Source organism: Solanum lycopersicum, chromosome 7, assembly GCF_036512215.1.
Source record: "Solanum lycopersicum chromosome 7, SLM_r2.1".
In the NCBI taxonomy this organism is placed as follows: domain Eukaryota; kingdom Viridiplantae; phylum Streptophyta; class Magnoliopsida; order Solanales; family Solanaceae; genus Solanum; species Solanum lycopersicum.
In genome coordinates this window covers 57,191,226-57,215,510 of record NC_090806.1, presented here as the reverse complement: position 1 = coordinate 57,215,510, position 24,285 = coordinate 57,191,226, and the positions used below count along the sequence as shown (strand labels likewise).

At 32.8% G+C, this 24,285-nt stretch overlaps 2 protein-coding genes across 2 annotated transcripts; both read right to left on the bottom strand.

Annotated features, from left to right (window-relative positions):
* Positions 1-3,962: 3,962 nt before the first annotated feature.
* On the bottom strand, positions 3,963-8,145 carry LOC101248795 (pentatricopeptide repeat-containing protein At5g50390, chloroplastic). The gene is made up of 3 exons (XM_069286960.1): positions 5,731-8,145; positions 4,654-4,720; positions 3,963-4,445 (listed from the first exon to the last, which is right to left on the bottom strand). The coding sequence occupies exon 1, from the start codon at positions 7,876-7,878 to the stop codon at positions 5,764-5,766; it is 2,115 nt and encodes a 704-aa protein (XP_069143061.1). The 5' UTR covers positions 7,879-8,145; the 3' UTR covers positions 3,963-4,445; positions 4,654-4,720; positions 5,731-5,763.
* A 12,443-nt stretch (positions 8,146-20,588) lies between these two features.
* LOC138337524 (uncharacterized) lies at positions 20,589-21,408 on the bottom strand. The gene is made up of 2 exons (XM_069287439.1): positions 21,111-21,408; positions 20,589-20,971 (listed from the first exon to the last, which is right to left on the bottom strand). Exons 1-2 carry the CDS (start codon positions 21,406-21,408, stop codon positions 20,589-20,591), a joined length of 681 nt encoding a protein of 226 aa, XP_069143540.1.
* Positions 21,409-24,285: the final 2,877 nt, after the last annotated feature.

The following is a 24,285-nucleotide window of genomic DNA, read 5'->3' as shown; positions in this document are numbered from 1 at the left end:
AACCATTTTAGCAAAGTATTTATGATCACGATCTTTGTTATAGGTTCGATGTGTAAGAGGACCACTTGCGTTCAAAGTATTTAATTCACGTTGAACCATATTTGATCCTCTAGCCGATGCTTCAACACTAGAATTTTCACCAACTTCTAGAGAAGACATACATGCAAATCACTCTTTACTATGCTTGTTAACCAAATGATTTTTTAGTCCCCCGTTGAACCTCCACTCCCACCAGATGTATATTTAAAATGTTGTTTACAAATATTACATATACTAAAAGTTTTTTCTTCATTCAAATAACAGAATTTCCACACATGTGATTTTAAAGAACGTTGTACCTTGATCTTACCTCTAGTTGGAATAATAGGGGGATTTTAAAGAAAGTTGTACCTTGGTCTTACCTCTAGTTGGAATAATAGGGGGAACGAGTAGTTCCAACCAGAGGTGGAACTTCAGTGCCTGTACTATTGAGATCGGGACGAGTCTGTGTATCATCTAAATCTACTTCTTCATCTAAATTTATTTGTTCATCAATTTCCACTTCTTCATTTTCTTGATTAATACCAAAATGTCTTTCATAGAGTTCATAGGGAATTATAGGAGTATCCGAATTAATATTTATTAGACAGGGACGGAAAAAACTAGATTCATTCACATGGGTAAATTCATCCGTATTCATTCTAACCAGAGGATTTTTAGATTTAGAAGAACTAGCACCTTTATTAGTATTTTTAACTAAATTTTTTATTGATTCTACTAGACCTTTTTTACTTCCACTTTTTTTAGAAGAATCCATGATATAAAATTATAAATTATAAAATACGGAACTTAACAAAAACGAATAATATAATAAAAATAAATTACAAATTACAAATAATAAATACAAAAAATAAGTATAAGATTAGAGAGTGGAACGAAGTTACCAAATGTTTGTGTAAGAATAAACAATTATAATGAAAATTAAAATATTGATGTCGAAACTTGAAATCTTAAGAAGAATCCTCTTTCAAAATACACCAAATGACCAAATCACCAAATGATATTAAGAATTTAGAACTTGAATATTGAAAGTCCGAAATTTTGAGAAAGATAATCTGTAATCGTTAAAACTTAGAAATTTGAATGGAAATATATATTCTCAAACTTATGTATGTATATATAGTTTTTAGAAATCGTTTGTGAATTGTAAAATAAAAAATATAGCCGTTTGAATTTTGACCGTTTCATAAATGGTTGTTGGCCTATTGGAAAAGAGGATAGGTCGATGGGAAATGGGACTCGAGAGGGAGTAGGACACAACTTTATTAAAAGCTGCTTGGGGCAGAGGGGAGGTGACAAATTTTAATTAAAGCTGCTAGGGAAGGTAGGGGAGTGCTGTAGGGGTACTAGGGGTAGTAGGGGCGGGTACTGGGTAAGTGGGTTGTGGGTAGTATAAATATTAATTAAATATAATTTATATAAAATATAAATTATAAATTATAAATTAATCAACATATATTAATTAAATCGGACCGAAACTGGAATGAATCGGTATAAACCGATACCGGTGTATTACGATTCTGTTTCGTTCCATGTACCGGTTCAGAATGTCCCGTCCCATTCCGTGTGCAATCAAAACGGGACGAACCGGTACGATATCGAAATGGTACCGATACGTCCCATTCTGTTGCCCAGTCTTAAATAAGGCTCTTCATCAGCTAACTTTCCTTCTAAACCACATGTAGATTCATTATACCCAGCATCTAACCCTTTTTTTCCTGTTCCTAACTTGATATGATCAGGATACAATTGAGCTTTTTCTCCTCTTTTCGTTCTCTTTTTTTTTTTACTATTTTCCTCCTTAAAACTTCTTAGCTCATCGTCACTCCCATTAAATTTCCTCCATGTAATGATTCTCTATCTGAATCTTGGCATTAAAAGAATGACTATGATCAAAAATTGGATCGGAGAAAGAATGGACAGGGTCAAATGTTGTATTAGTAGAAGGATGTATTAGGGTTGAAGTTAGATGAGCAGGAGGAATATTTGGAGCAGTGAAAAAATGTACAGGAGAAGATGTATTTAGATTAGCATGTGCAGGAGCATGGACATGTGCAGGGGCAGGGGTAGGGACAGGCTTTGAGGCATTTTCTTGGGCCTAAAGTGTTAGTTCTAATTCAACATCAAAAGATGTATTAGGCCCAATGTTTTGTGATGCTCCATCACCTACTACACTTTCCCCATATTCCAATGGAAGTGGGACCAAAATTGGTTCAGCAACAAAGTGACATACAAAACACTCCAATATATTTCCACGACTTAAACACTCACCAATTAAATAGTATCATAGTCGGATTTTATTTCTAAGATAGCGAGACTTCTAGGAAGTTTCACATACACCACAGGTTGTCCAGGTTCATACCGCTCTAGGAAGTTTCACATACACCACAGATTGTCCAGGTTCATACCGCTCTGTATAAAAAGATGAACAAAGCGAAAGAAGCAACAAAGAGTGATAAAAATTAAAGAATAATATACTACATGAATACTAACAAACGCTACTAAATAAGGAGAAGATGAGTAGAGTAGACTAGCCCCGGCCTTTCCTACGAAAAGTATGACAACACTTAGCTATCTGCTTCCCTTCTACCCTAATTCTTGACCTTCCAACCTTCCTCTCTAGGATCATAACTACTTCCTTCATATCTTCAGTAAGCTGAAAAAATATTATGTTTTGTCCAATCATATCCACCTTAGTTATTCTTCAGCCTCTCTCCACCTCTCCTAAAACCTGCTATAGCCAACCTCTCACCCTCCTTATTAGTGCACTTGTGCACCTTCTCTTCACAGGTTGGTACCATCTCAGTCTCGCTTTCTCATGCTCATCTTGTCCACCACAGAAGTCACTCACCTTGTCCTGTATAACTTCATTCTTAATTATATCTCTCCTTGACTCCTCGTATGTCACACATCTATCTGCGCATCCTCATCTCTACTATCTTCGTCTTTTGGATGTGAGTGTTCTTGACTAGCAGTCTTCCCCATACAATTCCATATGAGTGCAACTAATGATGAGTTTAATCTTATTATACATACACATTTAAATTTTTCCCTCCATGTATATACATCATTCTAGCCAAAGACAATAGGTCCATAAGACAACTTGCAGCCACTGTTAGTTCTGTTAGAAACGATTTCAACTCATCAATGAGCCAAGTGTTGAAATTCCTAGGAGAGTATGTGAACCCGATGACAGTAATAGTTCTCTGAATCCAATAATCATGAAGTAGTAAGTATAAAATTTTCAGTATTTCTCTTTCCATATCCTTGATATTAGGTACCTCAAACACAATCTGCACCACCTACGTATGACGAGAACCAGAACCTTCATTATTTCTATCGTTCAAACCTGCAAGATGTGTTTTCAATTTCTCAATCAATCTGCACATGCCAAAAGTACCATGTCCACCTAGCAATAATAGTTCTGCATAGTTCTTTAACTACAAGCATCACACTTGCATAGTATTTCAAATTCTAATAGGAAATGTAGCACACAACAAATAGTCTGTCTATTCAAAACAACGTTCCACCATAAATTCCATAAAGACACAAGGGATCACCACAGATATTTCTATCACCAATTCTGCAGTAAAAGAAAAACTACTTCTGGAGGAAAGAATGTAAGGAAGGCATGCAAGCATACATCTCATTGAATAAAAGAGAGAATACCCACGGAATCAGTGGCTAGACCAGGATTTAATACAACCCGATTCAATAAAGTTAATTAGAACATGTGAGCTAAAGCGATTTTTTAACCCTCTTTGTCCCTTGCTAGAATTTTTCTCATGTCAAGGGAATTTAAGATTTCAACAGCTTCTACATAACCAAACATCTTGTTCCAACACTATTTGGATAGTATAACAAAAAAACTTGTTTTAGCTTCTCCAAGCTAGCTCCGCCACTGCGTGCAATATTCTTCCATCTCACAACAAGGAAAAGAAATGGACTAAAATATAAACAGAAGAGGAAACAAGATAATTCTATCCATAGCTTTTAATGCTTAAGAAAGAGAGCGTTCCTGAGTTGCAGCGATCATTTTCACAAGCATTGATTGCGATTATTATTTATTTAAAAGCCTAACAGTAGCCAAGAGAAAAAAAGGCTTTTGAGATGTCCTGTATCAATTCCTTGTGTAATCTACTTATTTAGGGATTACAGAATTTGATAAGAATGAGGAAGATGACTACAAGTAACTTGATGACCTCAATCGGCAGTTGACATGGTTCTCTGACACAAAAAGATGGATGAAATTGATAGGACCACCAAATAAGTGCCTTCCCTGAGTCAAGAAAATTGATCTGAAGAGCATACTCAGCAAACAGTTATTCTAACAGGTATCTACTGCCCACCTGCCCCGCCATGGTCTGTTGCTTAGCTCTTCCATCTGAAACAAACTAGGCAGGTACCTTTTCAAAGCAAATGATGCAGAAACATAAGATATATGAATAACTAGCATAATACAGAGCTAAAGTAGTGCCTCTTGCAATCAATCATGTCAGTCACACAGGTTACTGGATGACAGACAACAGATCAAGCTGTCAAAGAAAGGAGATAAGGAAAGAAACAGATCAATGTGGCGAATCGTGCCCAATGCTTTCACATAAAAGAGTTTACCTTTTCTCCCAATATGCCTTGGAGCTTCCTAAGTTTCTGTTGCCACTTGATCAGTCTCATGTTCACCCTGTGCTTACATGAATCAATAGCTTATCAGGTCTAGAGGACGGTGAATATCGTGATAATTTTATCAGAAAAGGAGACATGAGTTGCTGATAGTTTTGAACTACGAGGAAATGCCTAATGAATTTCACTTCCACAAGTCCTTTCAAAATCATAGATACCTATGCAGATCTCTAGCACCAGAATATCTTTATTTTATCAGTAAAAGTAGAAGATATGATGTACCTGATTTGAACTCTGTTTCAACATAAGTACTATCCTTCACCTATATTTTTAATGAACCTGACTATCTTAACCCATTCTCAAGTGGCGAATTTTCTTTGCCAGCAAGTTAAAACTTACAACTAATATGAAGCTATGAACTAGTATCATTTTAAGCATGAGATCAAACCTCTTGAACTTCTTATCTTAATCAAATGCAATAATAAGATTCTACTTCATTATCTTATTAGTATATCTTGACAGAAGAAATCTCAGGATAAAATATCATAAGAAAAAATTTATCAAAACTATAGTTCAATAAAAAAGATAAGAAATAGCAATATTTGCTCTTTTTCTTACAGAAAAAAAAAAGTTTAATTAGAACTCATAATGGGTCTTCAAGGAACCACAATTAAGTTCTTGTTCACATTGAAATATCTTTATGGACACTGTATCACAAACAATTTTATATCCCTAGCACCAAAAGGGAATGAAAGAAAGAAAAAAACAGGAACTCAGATGAAGCTTAGAAGTTTGACTGTAGACATCCATAAATAATTTTCTTCAGAAGAAAAGCAAATTTGCATCAGCTGATAAAGATGCAAATATTACATATATGCGCACAATTTCTGGGCTTATTGGTGGAACCAATTTGTCAGATAAAAATCACAAGTAGAATAAGCAAGTCTTCAGGAACGATCATATGATAAAAAAATTGTATTGATCTCCAGAGAGAACAATGAGGTATATCCATATGATTTTGAAATACTCATGACAACAAAGAAGAATCAGTAAAATATTTGAATTACATACAAAAGTATGGTTCACATGTAGGTTAAAATCCAATCACCAGTAGTCACCACAAGAACAAGTGCCGTTCTTGAATCGATGAAACCTGCTGGCATCCCTAATAACAATTTCTCGTTTAGTAATCATGGCTATCAACTTAATTGCATTGTGGCAATTGTTGCAAATCCTATGACTCTGAACAAGTTGCAGTGAGGTTGAACTGGATGTGCTTATGAGCCCAAAAGATATTGCCAACTTTTCACTGTGATAATGTGGTGATTTTTGTTCCTGTTCATCTACGTCGGGTAGTAAGGTTTTCCCCCCCGTAACATAGCCATACTTAGAGATCTCCAGCATAAGCTCATCCACTTTTTCATATATCTCCTTGGTTTGCACATGGCACTTATCTCCAGACAGAAAGACATGGGGTTGCTTCTTTATTTCTATCCATGTGCATGCAGGCTTTATTCTGAGTCCTTTTCTCTTCAATGTTTGAACAACTGCTGCAGCTTCATCTTGCTTGCCTGAGCTGTTATAGATATTCAAAAGCATCACATAGTTGCTGAGTTTTTCTGGTTCCATCCCGTAAAGTTTCTCAGCTGCAAATTTTCCTAGCTCAAAATTCTTGTGGACTCTACAGGCTGTCAGTAAGGCCGCCCACATATTTATAGTAGGTCTAAAAGGAGCATCTCTGATTAATGCAAAAGCTTCATCTAAAAGCCCTTCTCTACCCAACAATTCAATCATACATGCATAGTGCATTGCACGAGGCTTCACCTTGTAATCTCTACTCATTGATTCAAATATTTCCCACCCATAATCTGATAAACCTGAATAGCGACATGCAGATAAAACAGCCAAGAAAGTAACATGATTTGGCATCATTCCTTCGTGAACCATACGCTCAAATAGTTCAACAGCCTCAATCCCTCGGCCGTGATTACCATATCCACCAATTAAGGCATTCCAAGAAATAACGTTCTTTTGGGGCATCCCCTCAAAAACATTACGAGCATCTTCTATCCTCCCCCATTTGATATAGAAATCCACTAATGCTGTATTAGCAACTATATCTAATCCAAATCCATGTCGAACTAGCCCTGCATGAGCTTGTTTAGCATGCTCCAGTGAAGCTAATCTCGTGCAAACTCTAATAATGATTGAAAATGTGAAGTGATCCATTTTGACACCAGCATCTCGCATCTCATAGTACAAACATAAAGCCTCCTCACTATAGCCATGGAGAGCGTAACCAGCAATAATCGTATTCCATCCTACTGTGGTCTTCTCTGGCATATTATCGAAAACAAACTGAGCATCCTCTATGCTACCGCACTTGCTATACATATCAATTAAAGCACAAGATATAAAACGATTGTCGCCTTCCCCCATTTTCAAAGCACAAGAATGCAATTGCTGTCCCAAAGAAATAACCTCTAATCCAGAAGATGCTCGAATCATTGTCGCAAATATCCGAGGATCAGCAGCAGAATTCTCTTCCCACATCATAAAAAACAACCTAAATGCCTCCAAATAATCCCCCAAATCAACTAGCCCTCCAACCATTGTATTCCAAGAAATCGAGTTCCTCTCGGGCATTTCATCAAATATGCTACGTGCATCTAACATCATCTTACATTTGACATGCATCATTAAAACCCTGTTCCATAAGTACTGGTCTAATACCAATCCAGAACTAACCATATGATTATGCACCCGCTTAACCCCTCTAATCGATCTTAACCCAATACAGGCAGTTACCAAAGCATCATACGTGCTACTATCTAACTGACAATCACCTTCACACTCCAACAGCTCAAAAAAATCAAGAGCCTCATGATACCTCTTATGAAAAACTAGCTTCTCTATTTGAGCACTAATCCCTGAACCTGGATCCCCAATCTGATTTACTTTTGAATTGGTTTCTTCACTTAAATTTTCCTCCCTCTTGGAAGGTTTCATCATGGGTCTTGGCTTTATAAACCCATGTTCAGAAAGAGAACTTCTAATCTGAGAAAACACATTTCTATACCTTTTCTTGCTGAATAAGGAGAAATTCCCAGAAAGGACAAGTCTTTCCTGCAGAACATGTGGGTCTGTCAAGAAGGCCGCATACCTACAACTACTCCGTAGCTGATCCAGCGGCAATGATATGTCCATGTTCAAGATCATACAACACCAAAAGCTGACGAGGGTGTTTTAAAAAATCAATTATAGATACAGTTACCTCCAATTCTTGAGAAATTGAGCATCAATCAATCATCCCTGGCTGGCGTGAAAAAACTCTCAGTCAGTTCAGTGACAATGGTGAAATTGATGAATTTGCTAATCTCCAGAACGGATACCGCAAGAATGTTGAAATGAAACGGAAACCTTATAAGTTAGTTGTTTTCGGTATTTCCAAAGAAGGAAATCGATATTCGCAGCTTTGGAAAATCCGCCTTTGGGACGTTGGGTAGTTGATAGTTGGTATCTAACCTCTCCATGCTTTTTCAAACTTTGGGCTTAGTGAGGACCAAATGATTGGGCTCATTAAAATGCCCCATTTCAAGAAAATTGGGCTAACTTACATAAATCTTATTAGTTTATGAGTTGATTATTTGGATACACTCCAATTCACAATATTATTTAGGTATCTTATTAGTTTTTGGGATCTCCAGTTATGTAGAGATACATGTATCTCGGATACATATGGTCATATTTAAGTGTAATTTGTTCTAAATATATTGTAATCAAGTGAATTCTCATGTATATGGGATACATAGCAAATCTCGCTCGCCTTCATCGCCTTTCTCCCATCCTGCTCATCACTCTCTCATGTATTTGATATCTCACGTACATATGAATCACTTCAGATATATGTATCTAGTTTCTCTCTCTATTTTTGTGTATCTATTAACAAAAAGGGAAAAATTACATGAATTAACACATTTTCAAAATAATTACTGATTTTAGTGATACTTTTTGTTTATTACCATTTATAGCAATATTGTAATAAATCTGTAATATGTATTAAAAGTAAATTATGTATGCAATATATTTGAATTATAATTGTTTTTGAAACATATTACGTTTGTTTGGTAAAAAATTATCACATTATATTATATGTGTATTAAAATGTGTGATAAATGTATTATCCATTATTAAAACTTGTATTATATTTGAATAATAAATTTATCTTTGTAATATGTATTAAACTTGTATTATAAATGAATTAAAAGTGGTCAAGTGAAAAAAAAATGTTATTGCTATAAATGATAAATATTTTTTTATTATAGTATATTTATGTAAGTTTTACATGTATCAAAGTGTAAGTTACATAGAAAACTCTTCGTAGTAAGATATAAAATATTTTAAAAGCATATATGATAATAATATATATTGTACGGAAGCATGTCTAATCGTCATATTTTTTCAGAGAAAATTTAACAAAAAGCGGCACTTTGGTATCTAATTATCATACAAGTAATACATTTGTTGATTATCAAACATAACAATTTTTTTCCTTAAGCAGGACCAAGCATGTCGTCGCTAGAAGCAAAACCCTCATTTTTTCTAGAGAATCCTAAGTAGAGCAACTAGCAATAGATTTTTTAACTAAAAAAAAAATTGTTTCACATGTAGGATAAGTATTGAGAAGTTTTCATAACTCAATCATAAAATGATGTAATCATCAAAGATTTGAGCTTTCTAAAGATTTTTTCAAAATTGAACATCAATTGCAACGATTCAACATATGACTCATTGGAATAAGATGTAGATGAACAACACTCCCACCCCATCTCCATTCGTATGGGAAGCTTTTTCCTATACAACTCGAGAAAAATGATTGATTCATAATTTTATCTAGATTTGTCAAAAAGGACCGACCCAATTCCATCGGGCCGAAGCCTACGGCCAAGAAATTTGAAGGGCCTAAAAATGTTCAACACAACCCAATTCTAGAATGACTGAGGGCTGGGGCGGACTAAGAATGGTCAACGGACCGGAATCGGTTCATTGGACCGGAACGAATCGGTACCGGAACGGAACCTGTTGACCGGTACCGGGATGAACCGGATCGGAATTACCGGAATGAATAATTGGTTCTGTCCCGTTTCACTATATACCAAGATGGAACCGGAACGGATCGGGATGGAACGGGACGGGATAAACGGAACGATATTTTTTGGGATTACGAAAATATAATTATTTTTTTATTTTTCTAAGTATAAATTAATAGTTTTTAAATTTATACTATAATTATTTACTTAAGTTTATTTTAAAGATATTTTATTTTATTTTTTTGTTGTTAAGTTTGCAAGTAAAGTTTAATAAAGTTTTCAAAATTTAAATCTTTTCAAGTTTATACTTTATAAGTTATTACTTATATTCATTAATATTTATTTTATAAGTTATATTTATAACTTGTGTCTTGTAAATATTAAATAAATAAAATTTGTAATTTTTTAAAAAATAAATTGAAATAAGGATAAAACAATTACAAAAATTAAAAAATATCAATTTAATTTATTTAAATTTGTAACAAATTACAATTTCAATTTACAACTATTAGTAGGGTACATAGTTTACACATCCACCTTCTAGGAAGGGTTCTGTTTCAACTAAGTCTCGAATGTAATACTAATAGTTGTATAGTCCCGTAAATCCTCTTTCTAACTCAGCTATGAATTGATTGTAATCAACTTCTGGTCTTGGTAAAGCTCGTTGACGATCTTGAAGTTCGATGTCATCATCACTACCACATCCAATAGCTGAATCTATGAAAAGTTCAAATTGACTTTCTAACATTGGAAGTCCTTGATTTCTACGCTCACCATTTATCCAGTCTCTAAATAACACTGATATCTCCAAGCTGTCTCCTGCTAACGAATATCTGTGGTCTCCAATTTGAAATCTTACCGCGCTGAAAGCTGCCTCCGAAGCTACTGATGATCCTTAAATTACAAGCACATCTTTCACCATCCTACTAAGTTTTGGGAATTGAGTTCCACGATTCCTCCACCAGTTCAATAGTTGCGGTATACCTTCATTGTTTGTAATATCATCCGTACCCTGTTCAAGATATTTAACAAATTCACATTTATTAGAAGAGTCACGACCAAGTTTATGTTTCACTCGTCCATGAGCACCTACTTGATTCATAGACGTTTGAGGATTTTCAACATTATCTAAGAAAGAATATTTATCATACATTTCTTTAGCAAAGAATTTTATACTATTTTGACATGTTACCAAACCAGGTTCTTCTTCAGGTTGAATATCTAAATTCTGATAAATGCATAGCTTTTGAACCATATTCTTTATATTCGGGGTTGAAAAGAATTGCAGTTAAATAAATTTGAGGAATATGAAAAAAAATATTTCTTAAATTTTGTAATCATAACTTCAATAGCAGAGGTAAATAAATTATTTATTTTATAATCAGAAAAGATAGATGAAATTTCACATATGTGTATTAAAATTTCAGAAATAGTAGGATAATATATTCCAGAAATTTTTTTTAGTAGCATCATAAAATGATTTCAAAAATATTCTAAGTTCATTTACTTCATCCTAATCACTATCATTAAGTTTTAATTCAGGATAAGCATTATGATTATAAAATAGCGTAGTAATAGGTTGCCTATATGCATAAGCAACTTCAAGCATATCATAAAAGCAATTCCATCTAGTTTTTACATGCTTTGGAACTTTTCTAAACGGATGTTTAAATGCATTACAAAGTTCTTTAAATTGATTAATTCTACTACTACTATTCATATGAAAAATGTAAAAACAAGCATTATCAATTTTATCACAACTACTTTCAAATAATTTCACACCGTCACTAAAAATCAAATTTAATATATGCGCGGAACATCTAACATGAAAAACATATTTACTAATAGGACAAAGTCTAGGTTCTAGCATATTAATAGCATTTAAATTAGCAGAAGCATTATCTAAAGTAATACTAACGACTTTATCACAAAGAACGAAAAAATCTAAAATTTCCAACACAGTAGTAGCAATATAAATTCCGGGTTTTTTTTGACAAATTTTATAACCATAATTCTTTTTTGTAAATTCCAATTATTAATCGATCCAATGCGCAGTAACAGTTAAATAATCAAAACCATTAGGACTACGACCCATATCAGTAGTAATAGCAACTCTATAATCCATTAGTTCAAAATAGGCACGTAAATATTGACAATGTTTTTCTTGAAATTCAAAAATATATCTTTTTACCATGCTTCTTGATAAACCTTTATAACTAGGATTATATGTTTCACGAATATATGCAATAAAATTTGGATGTTCTCCAAAATTAAAAGGTGAACCACAAACAACAACCATTTTAGCAAAGTTTTCACGATCACGATCCTTGTTATAGGTTTGATGTGTAAGAGGACCACTTGGGTTCGAAGAATTTAATTCACTTTGAACCATGTTTGATCCTCTAGCCGATGCTTCAACACTACAATTTTCAACAACTTCAAGAGAAGACATATATGCAAACCACTCTTTACTATGCTTGTTAATCAAATATTTTTTTAATCGCCCCATTGAACCTCCAGTCCCTCAGATGTGTATTTAAAATGTCGTTTACAAATATTACATATACTAAAAATTTTTTCTTCATTCAAATAACAAAATTTTCACACATGTGATTTTAAATAACGTTGTACCTTGGTCTTACCTCTAGTTGGAATAATAGGGGGACAAGTAGTTCCAACCGGAGGTGGAGCTTCAGCACCTATACTACTGAGGTCGGGGCTAGTCGGTGTATCATCTAAATCTACTTCATCTAAATTTAATTGTTCATCCATTTCCACTTCTTCATTTTCTTGATTAATACCATAATGTATTTCATAGAGTTCATGGGGAATCGTAGGAGTATCTGAATTAATATTTATAGGATCGACGGGAAAAACTAGTTTCATTCACATGCGTAAATTCATCTGTATTCATTCTAACAAGAGGAATTTTAGATTTAGAAGAGATAGCACCTTTATTAATTTTTTTAACTAAATTTTTTACTGATTCTACTAGACCTTTTTTATTTTCACTTTTTTTTAGAAGACTCCACGATATAAAATTATAAATTACAAAATATGAAATTTAACAAGAACGAATAATATAATAAGAACAACTTACAAAGTACAAATAATAAATACAAAAAATAAATATAAGATTAGAGAGTGAAACGAAATTATCAAACGTTTGTGTAAGAACAAACAATTATAATGAAAATTAAAATATTGATGTTGAAACTTGAAATCTGAAGAAGAATCCTCTTTCAAAATACAGCAAATGACCAAATCACCAAATGATATTAAGAATTTAGAACTGAATTAAATATTGTAAATTTGAAATTTTATAATTTATATCCGTAATCGCTAAATCTTATAAATATGAATGGAAATATATATTCTCTTAAACTTATGTTTGTAACTTTGTTTATATAACTTTTACAAATCAATTCTGATTTATAAAACAAAAAAAAATAGCCGTTTTAATTTTTCCGTTTTAAAATGACCGTTGGGAAAAGGGAAGGCCAAATGGGGGGGTTGCAATCGCTGGATTGGAAAGGGGGGCAAGGGGCTGCAACTTTTGATAAAGCTGCAGGACAGCGGGGGCGGGCAGTCGGGCAGGACGCAGGGCAGCTTTTAATGCCAAGTGTTAGGGAAAGGGAGGGTGTGGTGGGTAATTAATTTTAATATATAGAAATTATATAAAATATAAAATATAAAATATAATTTATAAAAAATATAAATATAAATTATATAAAATATAAAATATAAAAAATAGAAATCACGGTTCCGTCTCGTTCGGTGTACCGGTTCAGACTATCCCGTACCCGTAGGCAATCGAAACGGGACGAACCAAAACGAACCAAAATGGTACCGGTACGTCCCGTTCCATTGACCAGTCCTAGGGCGGACTAGCCTTTTTTTATTTATTTTTCTTTTCAAACTTATTATTTTATACCATCAAGACATTGAGAAGATTTTCAAATCAAATATGACAAACAATGATGTTGTTTCAAGAACACTAATAAAAAATCTAGTGTAATTACTGTGTATCTCACATTCCAGATATGCGAGCGAGATATATAAGAATCTCACAAGCAAGATGTGAGGGAAGCGAGGGCGTGAGATTTGTCTATGTATCTAGATACATGCGAATCTACTTGGATAAAGTGTATGTAGAACAAATTAACCTAATTTTGAGTCTATATTTTTCGAGACACATGTATCTAGACGTACCAAAACCTCATAAGATTCACAATACTACAACATAGTGTGTACGTAAGTGATTAGATTATTACTAGTGAGATTATTGTAAGTTACCCTTAAAATAAGTTTTGGCCTATAGATCGACCCCGACCGCACCTTGATCAAATCTCAAGGGCCAAGGACTTATATGAGTCGGGCATATAAGCACTAATTTTAAATGGGTTTGAAAAATTCTATCTCAACCATACACCAATAATGAGTTAGGTCGGACTGGCCCCATTGGCTAAGTCCATTCTGACAGTTCTATTTTGTCTCTACGTGAAATTCTATCTAAGAAATGACAATTGGATCTGTATTATGATAACAACAAATAAAGATGTAAACTACGAGTGATAAAGTGTATTAGTCCAACTACGAGGCTATATAAACAATATATGGTTCTAAATTAGTAGTTAATCGTACCAGAGATGTTTTATAAAATGTTTTAAAATTAATAAGGCACGTCCATAACTTCACTCTAAAATGGAATAGGTGATTTGAATTCGATTATTCAAACTCTTATCCAAGTTAGGGTTCAAAATCAGTCAAAAATTGCATTTGAAACTTGAATAATGAAATTGATTCAATTGAGCAAAAAATGAGTGATTATTAAGTTGAAGATTTATGAACTATACGTTCAGAAATTTGATTACACAAATATTTTAATCATTCATTCGTTATTTTAGAGTTTACTAAGTTCAAAAAATAGCAATCAGAACAATGTTGATTCACATCTCGCCAATGGAATATGAAAAATGTTTATATCAATCACATTATAAATGGTATGGTTATCAAAAAAATTATGATTCATATGAAGACGTTATTGCTACAATTTCAAAGCTACTAAAAAATAACGATACTTGTTTAAGTTAAGAAATCAAATACATTGTGACAGATAATTGTATACTTATGGAGAAAGTGAAGGTCTTTTTTTAAAAAAAAAAATGATAAATGGCAGATTGAATGTATAGAGATATACATGTGAACATTTAATTTGTTATAACATCATATCCTAGCACATGAGGCCCCATCAACTTTTGATGAAGCAATAACGATAGAAGAAAGAGGGACATTTTATAATTTCATATCAATAATAAAAAAAGAGGTAAGAGACAAAAAGGATAAAGAAGATCTACAAGTTAAGATGGTGCACCTAAGTCATTGCTTAAAGAATTTAATTTAGAGTAGCTAATAAATCGGTTCCGAAACTTAAAGGGTACAAAATATTAACAAAAATTCCAAAACGGTATATAAAATTTTATATTAATCAAAACGGTAAAATCGCTGCAGGTGCAGCGACTTACCTCACCTGAAAAAGTAAAATCGCTGCTGAGGCAGCGATTTTGCAAAAGTTTTTTTTTAATAAAAAATTGAAATCGTTGCCTAAGCAGCGATTTCAAAATTTTGCTTCTTACAAATCGCTGCCTTGGCAGCGATTTCATATTACTTTTTAATTATATTTTTTTTAAAAAAATAAGGTATATCGCTGCCAGTGCAGCGATTTATAAAAAAATATTATAATATAAATCGCTGCCAGTGCAGCGATTTATAAAATAAAAAAAAAATTATAATATAAATCGCTGCCAATGCAGCGATTTATAACCAAAAAAAAATTCTTTTTGATAAATCGTTGTCGTGGCAGCAATTTATTTTATAAAAAAAAAATTTATTTTTATAAATCGCTGCCTTGACAGCGATTTTTTTTTTTTTTAAATTATTTATTAAATCGCTGCAGGAAGCTATTTTTTTTAAAAAAAATTAAAAAATGTTAAAACAACGATTTTATATAAAAAAATTTATAATATTTTTTAAAATTTAAATATATAACTTATAAGAAAATATACATTATTTTAAAAAAAATTAAAAATAAGTAAAGTAATAAATATATTAAAGGCAGAAAAATTATTGAATTTCTTTTAAAGCGAAATGTTATATATATATATATATATAAAGTTAAAGATGATCACATGAGAATACTAGAAAATTTGTTTTTATTGTAAATAGTTGAACAAAGTGTTCACATGTAAATAGTACTGATATACTTTCAACGGTAAAGGGCCTAAAATACCCTTAAAGTATTGGAAATGGTACAAAATTACCCTCCATCCACCTATTGGCTCCAAAATACCCTTTCCACCCACCTATTGGGTCCAAAATACCCCTGTCATCCACCTGTTGGTTCAAAATTGACCACTTATTTAACGGTTTTATATTTAAATTATTTAAATATATTTTAAAATACGTGACGCTCAACTATTTGTTATAGTTAAATTAATAAGTATTATTTATAAATCAATCCACTACCCACCCATTATTAATTAAATTCCTCTAAATTAATAAACCCTTAATGCAAGCTACTGCCAATTGATTGTTTTTAAAAATTATAGAAGCAAATTATCATACATTCAATTGGCTAAATAAAAATCACCGACAAACTTAAAAGTCTGACTATGTTCATCTTAATTATTCTTACGTCTCAATTATGTGATATTACTTCATAGGTAACTTTTTTTGAAAATAATACATTAAAGGTATTAAAACAAATCAAAAATATTTATAAAATTATATTTAAAAAAGTGCATGAATTAATTCGGGATGTATTACATCTTTACCTTTAATCATAAATTTCTAATTCAAGTTTGAAAGAAAGTGTCCTCCTAAATAAGCGTCTCAACCTAAATTTAATTGGGGCTTCGATTCGGACTCGAATAATTTTCAATGTCATTTTCAGGAATCTATAATTTCATCGTGTTTTAGTAGTGTTTATGACGATTTTCTTATAATAATTGGATTATTAATTGGGTGAGGTTTGTTAGTAATGAGTGGGTAGTGGGTTGATTTATAAATTATATTAATAAATTAAAATTATAATCAATAGTTCAATGCCAAGTATTTTTAAAAATATTTAAAGAGTTTAATTTTAAAATAATTAAAGTAGTCAATTTTGAACCCAAAGGTGGATGATAAGGGCATTTTGGAGCCAATAGGTGGATGAAAAGGGCATTTTGGAGCCAATAGATGGATGAAGGGTAATTTTGTACCATTTTCAATACTACAAGGGTATTTTAGGCCATTTTCCGTACTTTCAATGCTATCAATTGGACTTATCCTTCATATTCATATTACTTTCAATTTTCCAATCTACCAACAATCTTTCAATCTTCCAATCTACTTTCAATCTTCGACAATCTTAAAATTCTTGTTATTCTTCAAATTTTCTAAAGTTTTTAAAAGCATTTTCTTTATAAGGTGAGTTTAAATTTATTTTATTTTTAATTTATTTTAATTAATTTTATACTTTTATATGATATTGTTGATATATTCAATCGTTTGATACTTATATTAATGTTAATATTTCTTTTTATTTTTTGTGTATAGATATGCATCTGTCAAATTTATACCTACATCCTGATCCAGTAGAGCATGATGTATTAAAAATTCAAGTTCATCATCGTTCTGAAGGAATTTGGAATGGTAGCATAAAAGAAAAGAGGACTTGCTTATATACGCGTCGTGGTGATATTGAATTTTGGCAACATTTAAAATATCATCCATTACATTCTCGCATCCTTCAATATTTTGAAAATTGTAGATTTAAAGTAATTCTTGATGTTGGATGTGTGTCGTATGACTCCGGATTAATTTCTGCTTTAATTGAAAGTGGCGTCCGGAAACTCATACTTCTCACATGCGAACTGGCGAGGCTACCATAACTTTACAAGATATTGAAATTTTATTCGGAATGGTAGTAGATGGTAGTCCTATAATTTTAAATGGAGCTGATTCTTTAGGGATTATAGGTAGACAAGAAATGATTTTTCAATTAACAGGATGGTTACCCGATACTAGTTGTTTTTCTGGTGTTATTAGATTGTTAACATATAAATTGATTGAGTATATCGAAGGTTTGGAAGTTATTAATGATAACTCAACTGAGCATGAAGTTCAACAAAGATTTAGATTATATTTATTATGGTTATGTGGTGGATCAATATTTCCGGATAAATCTAATAATAAGATTAATTTGGACATTTTGATTGACATGAGAAATTTAGATTTAATGTCAACTCAAGCATGGGAATCGGACACATTATCATATTTGTATAATTGTTTATGCCGTGCGTCAATGAAAAAATCAAATGAAGTTTGTGGATTTCTCTCTTTAGTGCAGGTATACATATTTTTTAATTAAATATTTTTTATATACTAGTAATATGCACTTTTAAATTTAAGTGCATTATAAGTAATGGTGAATTTATTTATTGTAGATTTGGGCATGGGAAAGAATTATTCCCCTGCAACCATTGCCAAAGCCTCTAAGAACCAATCAACTTGAGGCTTCACCTGCGCTTGCACGTAAATGGACGCGAGGTAGAAATCATCGAAATGAGGCATGAACTGTAATCGTGTGATTAGGGATGTACTAGATAATCTAACTGATGAACAAGTATTTAATATTATTAGTATCTTAAACTATTCATAGTTTATTTTATTTTAAATAAGAATATATTTGGTAGATCTTTAAATGACACAATGGTACAAAAAAATTATTTTGTAAGATTGTTCATTTTCACGTAAATATTTTTTTCTGCCAATGTTGTTTTTATAATTATCTTACTTAATTATTTTTTAATAGTTTATTTGGCAGCCTTATTCGGAAGATGTTATTAATGGATTGCCTGAGTGGTGTCGGTCAGGACAACGTGTCTGCATGGCACAGGTGCCACTGATTTATGAAATTTATCGTGAGTGGCACATGATTGATCGTGTTGTGAGACAGTTCGGTTATTTACAACATATTCCTGAACCGTGTACCCAATTTTCTGAATATCATTTTAAGTGTGATAAACGATCCAAAATAAAACAAGAAGATATAGATGCATTTAACTATACACAATATTTATGGGAACAACGTCACAATCGTATATTTCGACCTCCATTTGTAAGTGATCAAACAGATTACTTTCGTTGGTACATGAGGCATACCCGCATGGTCATTGGAAATCCACAACATGTTGTACAAAAGAGTATCAACACATGGCAGGAAGACATGAGGCATTAGTATGTATATTATGTAAATTTTAAATTATTATGTCAATCTTTAATAATTTTTTTGTTATTAATATTTGTTTATTCATTATAGGTTAGGGGTCATGAAATGCAGTATCGTCAAGCTCGGATGATTGAAAATGATGAAAATCAATCTAATGAAATGAGACAATATGCAGAGGAAGTCGCTCGTATTTCAATGGAGTCAATGAATGCGGCCTTTCAGGGAACGCGATTGAGCTTTGATCCTGATTGCAATCCTCCCACTCAATACGATGAACCACCACCAGTACAAGTATCTCGCCGATCACGACAAACAACACCGAGAGAGGGTGCTCGTCGAGGTAGAAGGACCGCTGGTGAAACAACTGATTTTTCTGCAGGGCCCTCTAACGCTAATGTGGCGACTCCCGAGCCTTATTATCCCACGTTTGATTTTTATGCAGGGCCCTCTAACACTAATTCGAATTTTTCTAGTCAGCAAACAGTTGGTTTTGTAACTCCGCAGGTTCCAATATCTGGGTTTGCGTAATTTAGTGGATCTCAATATGGTTTTCAACATGGTATGCGTGAATTTCCTATACATAATTCTCCATTTGGTGGAAGATTGAATTTTTCGAATGTAAGTATAATAATTTTCATACAATTTTTTTAACTTTTTATAATTTTTTTTATTTTTATTGCATGTTTATTTGATTATATTATGTTATATTGTATTATAAGTAACTGTATTTGATGATTCAAGATTTAATGCTGGGGCTTCACAAAATTTAGTTCTTAATAAACAAAATTCACCTCGGAGAACATCTAGGCTACACAAATCAACTAGATGTGGAACAGGCAGTCACTATCAAAATGAGGAAGATTTTGAAAATGAAGATGTAGAAGATTCGGATTCAGAAGAATAATTTTTTTTATGCACCTTTATTCTAAAAGGCTGAAGATTCGAATTTTGACATATGTAAATTTTGTTGTTTCGTGCAAGTTTGAACAAAGTAATGAGATTCTTTCCCTTTTTTTTTTTTATGTTTGAACAAGTTTGCAGGATTTAATTTTTTTATGTCATAGGTCAAATCAATACTTTTTATGTTAGGTCAAATCAATACTTTTTATATTAGATCAAATCATTATTTTTAATAGAGTTCAAATCAGTAATATAATAATAATGTAAAGATATTATACGTACAATATTTAAAATGTACAAGACAAATTAAATTCATGTCAACAAATAAATATAAAAGATATATCATAGGTCAAATCAATAATTTTTATGTCAACATTTTTTTATGTTTGAACAAGTTTGCAGGATTTAATTTTCTTTATGTCATAGGTCAAATCAATACTTTTTATGTTAGGTCAAATCAATACTTTTTATATTAGGTCAAATCATTATTTTTTAATAGAGTTCAAATCAATAATATAATAATAATGTAAAGATATTATACGTACAATATTTAAAATGCACAAGACAAATTAAATTCATGTCAACAAATAAATATAAAAGATATATCATAATATTAATAACAAGATAATAAAAACACATTAACCTTAAAAACATATACAAAATATTTAAAATCGAGAAGGACATCGTGCCTTTGTGTGACCTGTCTCCTTACAAACACTACATTTTCCAGTCATGCGAGCCGGAGCTATATCCATATCATTCTTAAGTCGGCTTCTTCCTTGCGTACCACTTGTCCGCAAATATTCAGTATTTGCAATTAAATTAAAAGAAGCTGGTGGCCAATACATTTCATCACCCACTTGATTAAATGTCTCACTGTATGTTCGTTTGTCATATTTTGCACTGTAGAATTTACTTACATAAGATTTTGGCTCGATTCCGCGAAGTCCACAAAATTTGATGGCATGCGAACAAGGCATATGATAGTTTCTCCACTTTCCACAAGAATATTTCTTACCTTTTGCAGTAACCTTGTGGACATTTTCACCTTTACCATCATGAGCAAAAGTAAGAATTTCAAAAACTCCATCAACTGTGTTGTAAGTCATCATATCTGTGTGCCCTTGAGCTCTTTGATAATAATCATTAAATTTTTTTATCTATCGCAAGAGGTCATGACATATTACTTTGAAGTAATGCAATTGCTAGATTGTTTCTTTCGACAAAACGATCAACGAGAGCTTTGAACGTCATTCGAACCATGGCAGTCACAGGAAGCCCCCGAGCTTTTTTCAATAAACCATTATATGACTCAGACACATTTGTCGTCATGGCACCCCATCTACGACCACCATCCTTATACATTGTCCATTTTTCCAAAGGAAATTCATTTAACCATTCATATGCTGCAGGAGACAATGTTTTGATTTGTTGCATCTGTTGCATAAACTTTTTCTCCTGATGCTCAGTAGCAGCCAACCACATTAGATTTTCGAGTTCACTATTTATAATTTTTTTATTAAAATTTGCTTTTAAGTGTCGAACACAAAATCTATGATATGTGTCGGGTGGACTCAACCAATCATAAGATTGAACGCACTGCAAGATTTCTTGATGACGGTCAGAAATAAGACCAATTCATTGTCATTCACAAACTACATGTGTCCATAATAACTTGAGAAACCATGACCAAGACTCAAAACTCTCACGTGCAACTAAAGCATATGCAAGTGGAAAAATATTTTCATTCGCAACAATTCCAACCGCAATTAACAATTTGATATCATACAAACCATAAAGATGTGTGCCGTCGATAGAAATGACCGGCCTACAACTTTTGAAACCATCAATGCTCTGTTTAAAAGCCCAAAAAAGAAATTTAAAAATTTGCTCACCTTGCATTGTTGTAGAATGATGCTCCCACTCAATAATAGTGCCTGGATTGAATAATTGTAGTGCAGCCATGTATCGAGGTAATGCCTTAAATGAACTTTTAAAATCACCATAAACCATTCGAAATGCTTTTCTTCGACCTTTTTGTTCTTTTCTATAACTAGGAGTATAGTGATGTTTTCCTTTGATAATTTCACGGATCATCTTAATATTTATGTCCGGATTTTATATAACATATGGTATTAATGAAGTGTCAATCATGTGATCATTCAAATTGAAATAATCCTCCTTATAGTTATCTGTAAGACAAGTATGCGGTTCAATCATTTTTCCTGTCTTCCACATACCGCTTGAAATCTCTCTAAACCTAATCATCCAATCACACCCTAACTCATGACGCTTGCAAATAACTTTCCAACTTTTACTTTTGGATTGATCACAAAGAAATTCTTTTTTAATAGCAAGACTGTATGCTCTTACTACAGATTTCATTTGCATCTTATTCATAAATAACATACCTAGTTGCATATACAAATTAAATTAATCAACATGAAATAAATAAATAAATAAATAAACAACTATAAAATATTTAGTTTTCAACAATCGAACCTGACTGGATATGTTTAGGATTGTTTGGATTCCAAAGTGTCGTTCGAATGGAACCATCATCTCTCGTGTAGATAAAATCTTCTGCATTTTCGTCAGTGTGATCTAAGTATGGAATCGCTGTAGAATGATAATTAATACTTTGATCTTCAACGGATTCATTAGGTGCATTATCCACATTATCATCATCGCCGTCATACATATCATCACTGTCTGTTAATTCATGCTCGGAAGGTTCATCATTGTGCAACTCACCAACTCGTTCATCACCCATAACATTATTATTTACAATTTGTGTACAATAATTCACTGCATTTTGAATTTGATCATACCTATAAAAAAAATAACATAAATATATTACATATAAGAAAAATAGTTTTTAAGAAATAAGAAAACATTACTTTATTTACCTATTAATGTAACGACCTGTTTAGTCGTTTGGAGAAGCAGAGTTAATTTCTGAAAATCACTGTCTGGGTCGACGGATCCCACGACGGACCGTCATGGGCACGACGGACCATCGAGGGTGTCTCGTTCCAAAACACTTAGAATTTAGAAATTTGGGTACTGAGATCGACTCTCTGAACTTCACGACGAAATGGCAGGACGGACCGTTGAGGGCTCGACGGACCGTCACAAATCCTTCCGCAGAATTAACTCTCTGAACTTTGTGACGGACGTGCAGGACGGACCATCACAGTTGTGACGGACCGTCACAGGCTGCGTGACCCTGACTGGGTCGGATTTCTGTTGAATATTTGAAGGGGCGTTTTGGACTATTCCTGCTTATAATTATAAAGTTAGTGGTTTAATGTTAATAATTTAATTACTTGGGGGTTAAAAAAGAGAACCTTGAAACAAGTAGTGGGGTATTTTATAATCTTTTATACTTAATTATATGCTAATTAGGGTAAAAGAAAGAGGGTTTGAATAAGAAAAAGAAAAAGAACAGAGAGAGAGGGAGAAACGATCGATTGAGAGAGAGGAAGAACGCAGCTTTGGGAAAGTAGAGTGCTTGATCACAATTCTTTGGTGGAGGTAGGTTATGATTTATGCTATTTCATAGTAAACTCTTAATAGCGAATGATATGTATTGGGTAGTATGTAAAGTCTCCTATGTTGCTTTATTGTGTGTATGTATGATATGATTACATAATTTTGATGAATTAGCATGATGAAGTTGTTGAATCTTAAACCCTAAAATCTTTTTGTTAATAATGATGCCTTGGTATAAAAGAAGGCTTGATGAACTAAAAGATTGAGAATAGTAGATGGATCGGGTGTCACGTTCCGACACCAGGATAGTATATGGATCGGGTGTCACGTTCCGACACCAGGATAGTATATGGATCGGGTGTCACGTTTCGGCACCAGGATAGTATATGGATCGGAAAGACACGTTTCGACACCAGGATAGTATATGGATCGGGTGTCAGGTTTCGACACCAGGATAGTGGATGGATCGGAGTGTCACGTTCCGACACCAGGATTAGTAAAGAGAATGAATCTTGAAATATGTTAATATACTCAATCTAAAGAACCTGTTTCCCAAAAAGAGTATGATGTGGAGGCTTGAGTCCTCATAGATGTGTTTGGTGATGTTGTAAATGATTCTTATACTTGTCGCTATCACCTGTTAAGAATATTAGTTGATTTTATGTTATTATCTGAAATATATTGTTTTCTATTTTGAGTTGGCCGATGATACCTACTCAGCACTCGTGTTTTGTACTGACCCCTACTTGTAATTGTTTTTCTTTGTTATTTGTGGAGTGCAGCAAACGTGCCATCGTCTTCAACTCAACCGCAACTCTAGCCAGTCTTTATCACGTCGGATCTCAGGGTGAGCTAATGCTTCTAGCT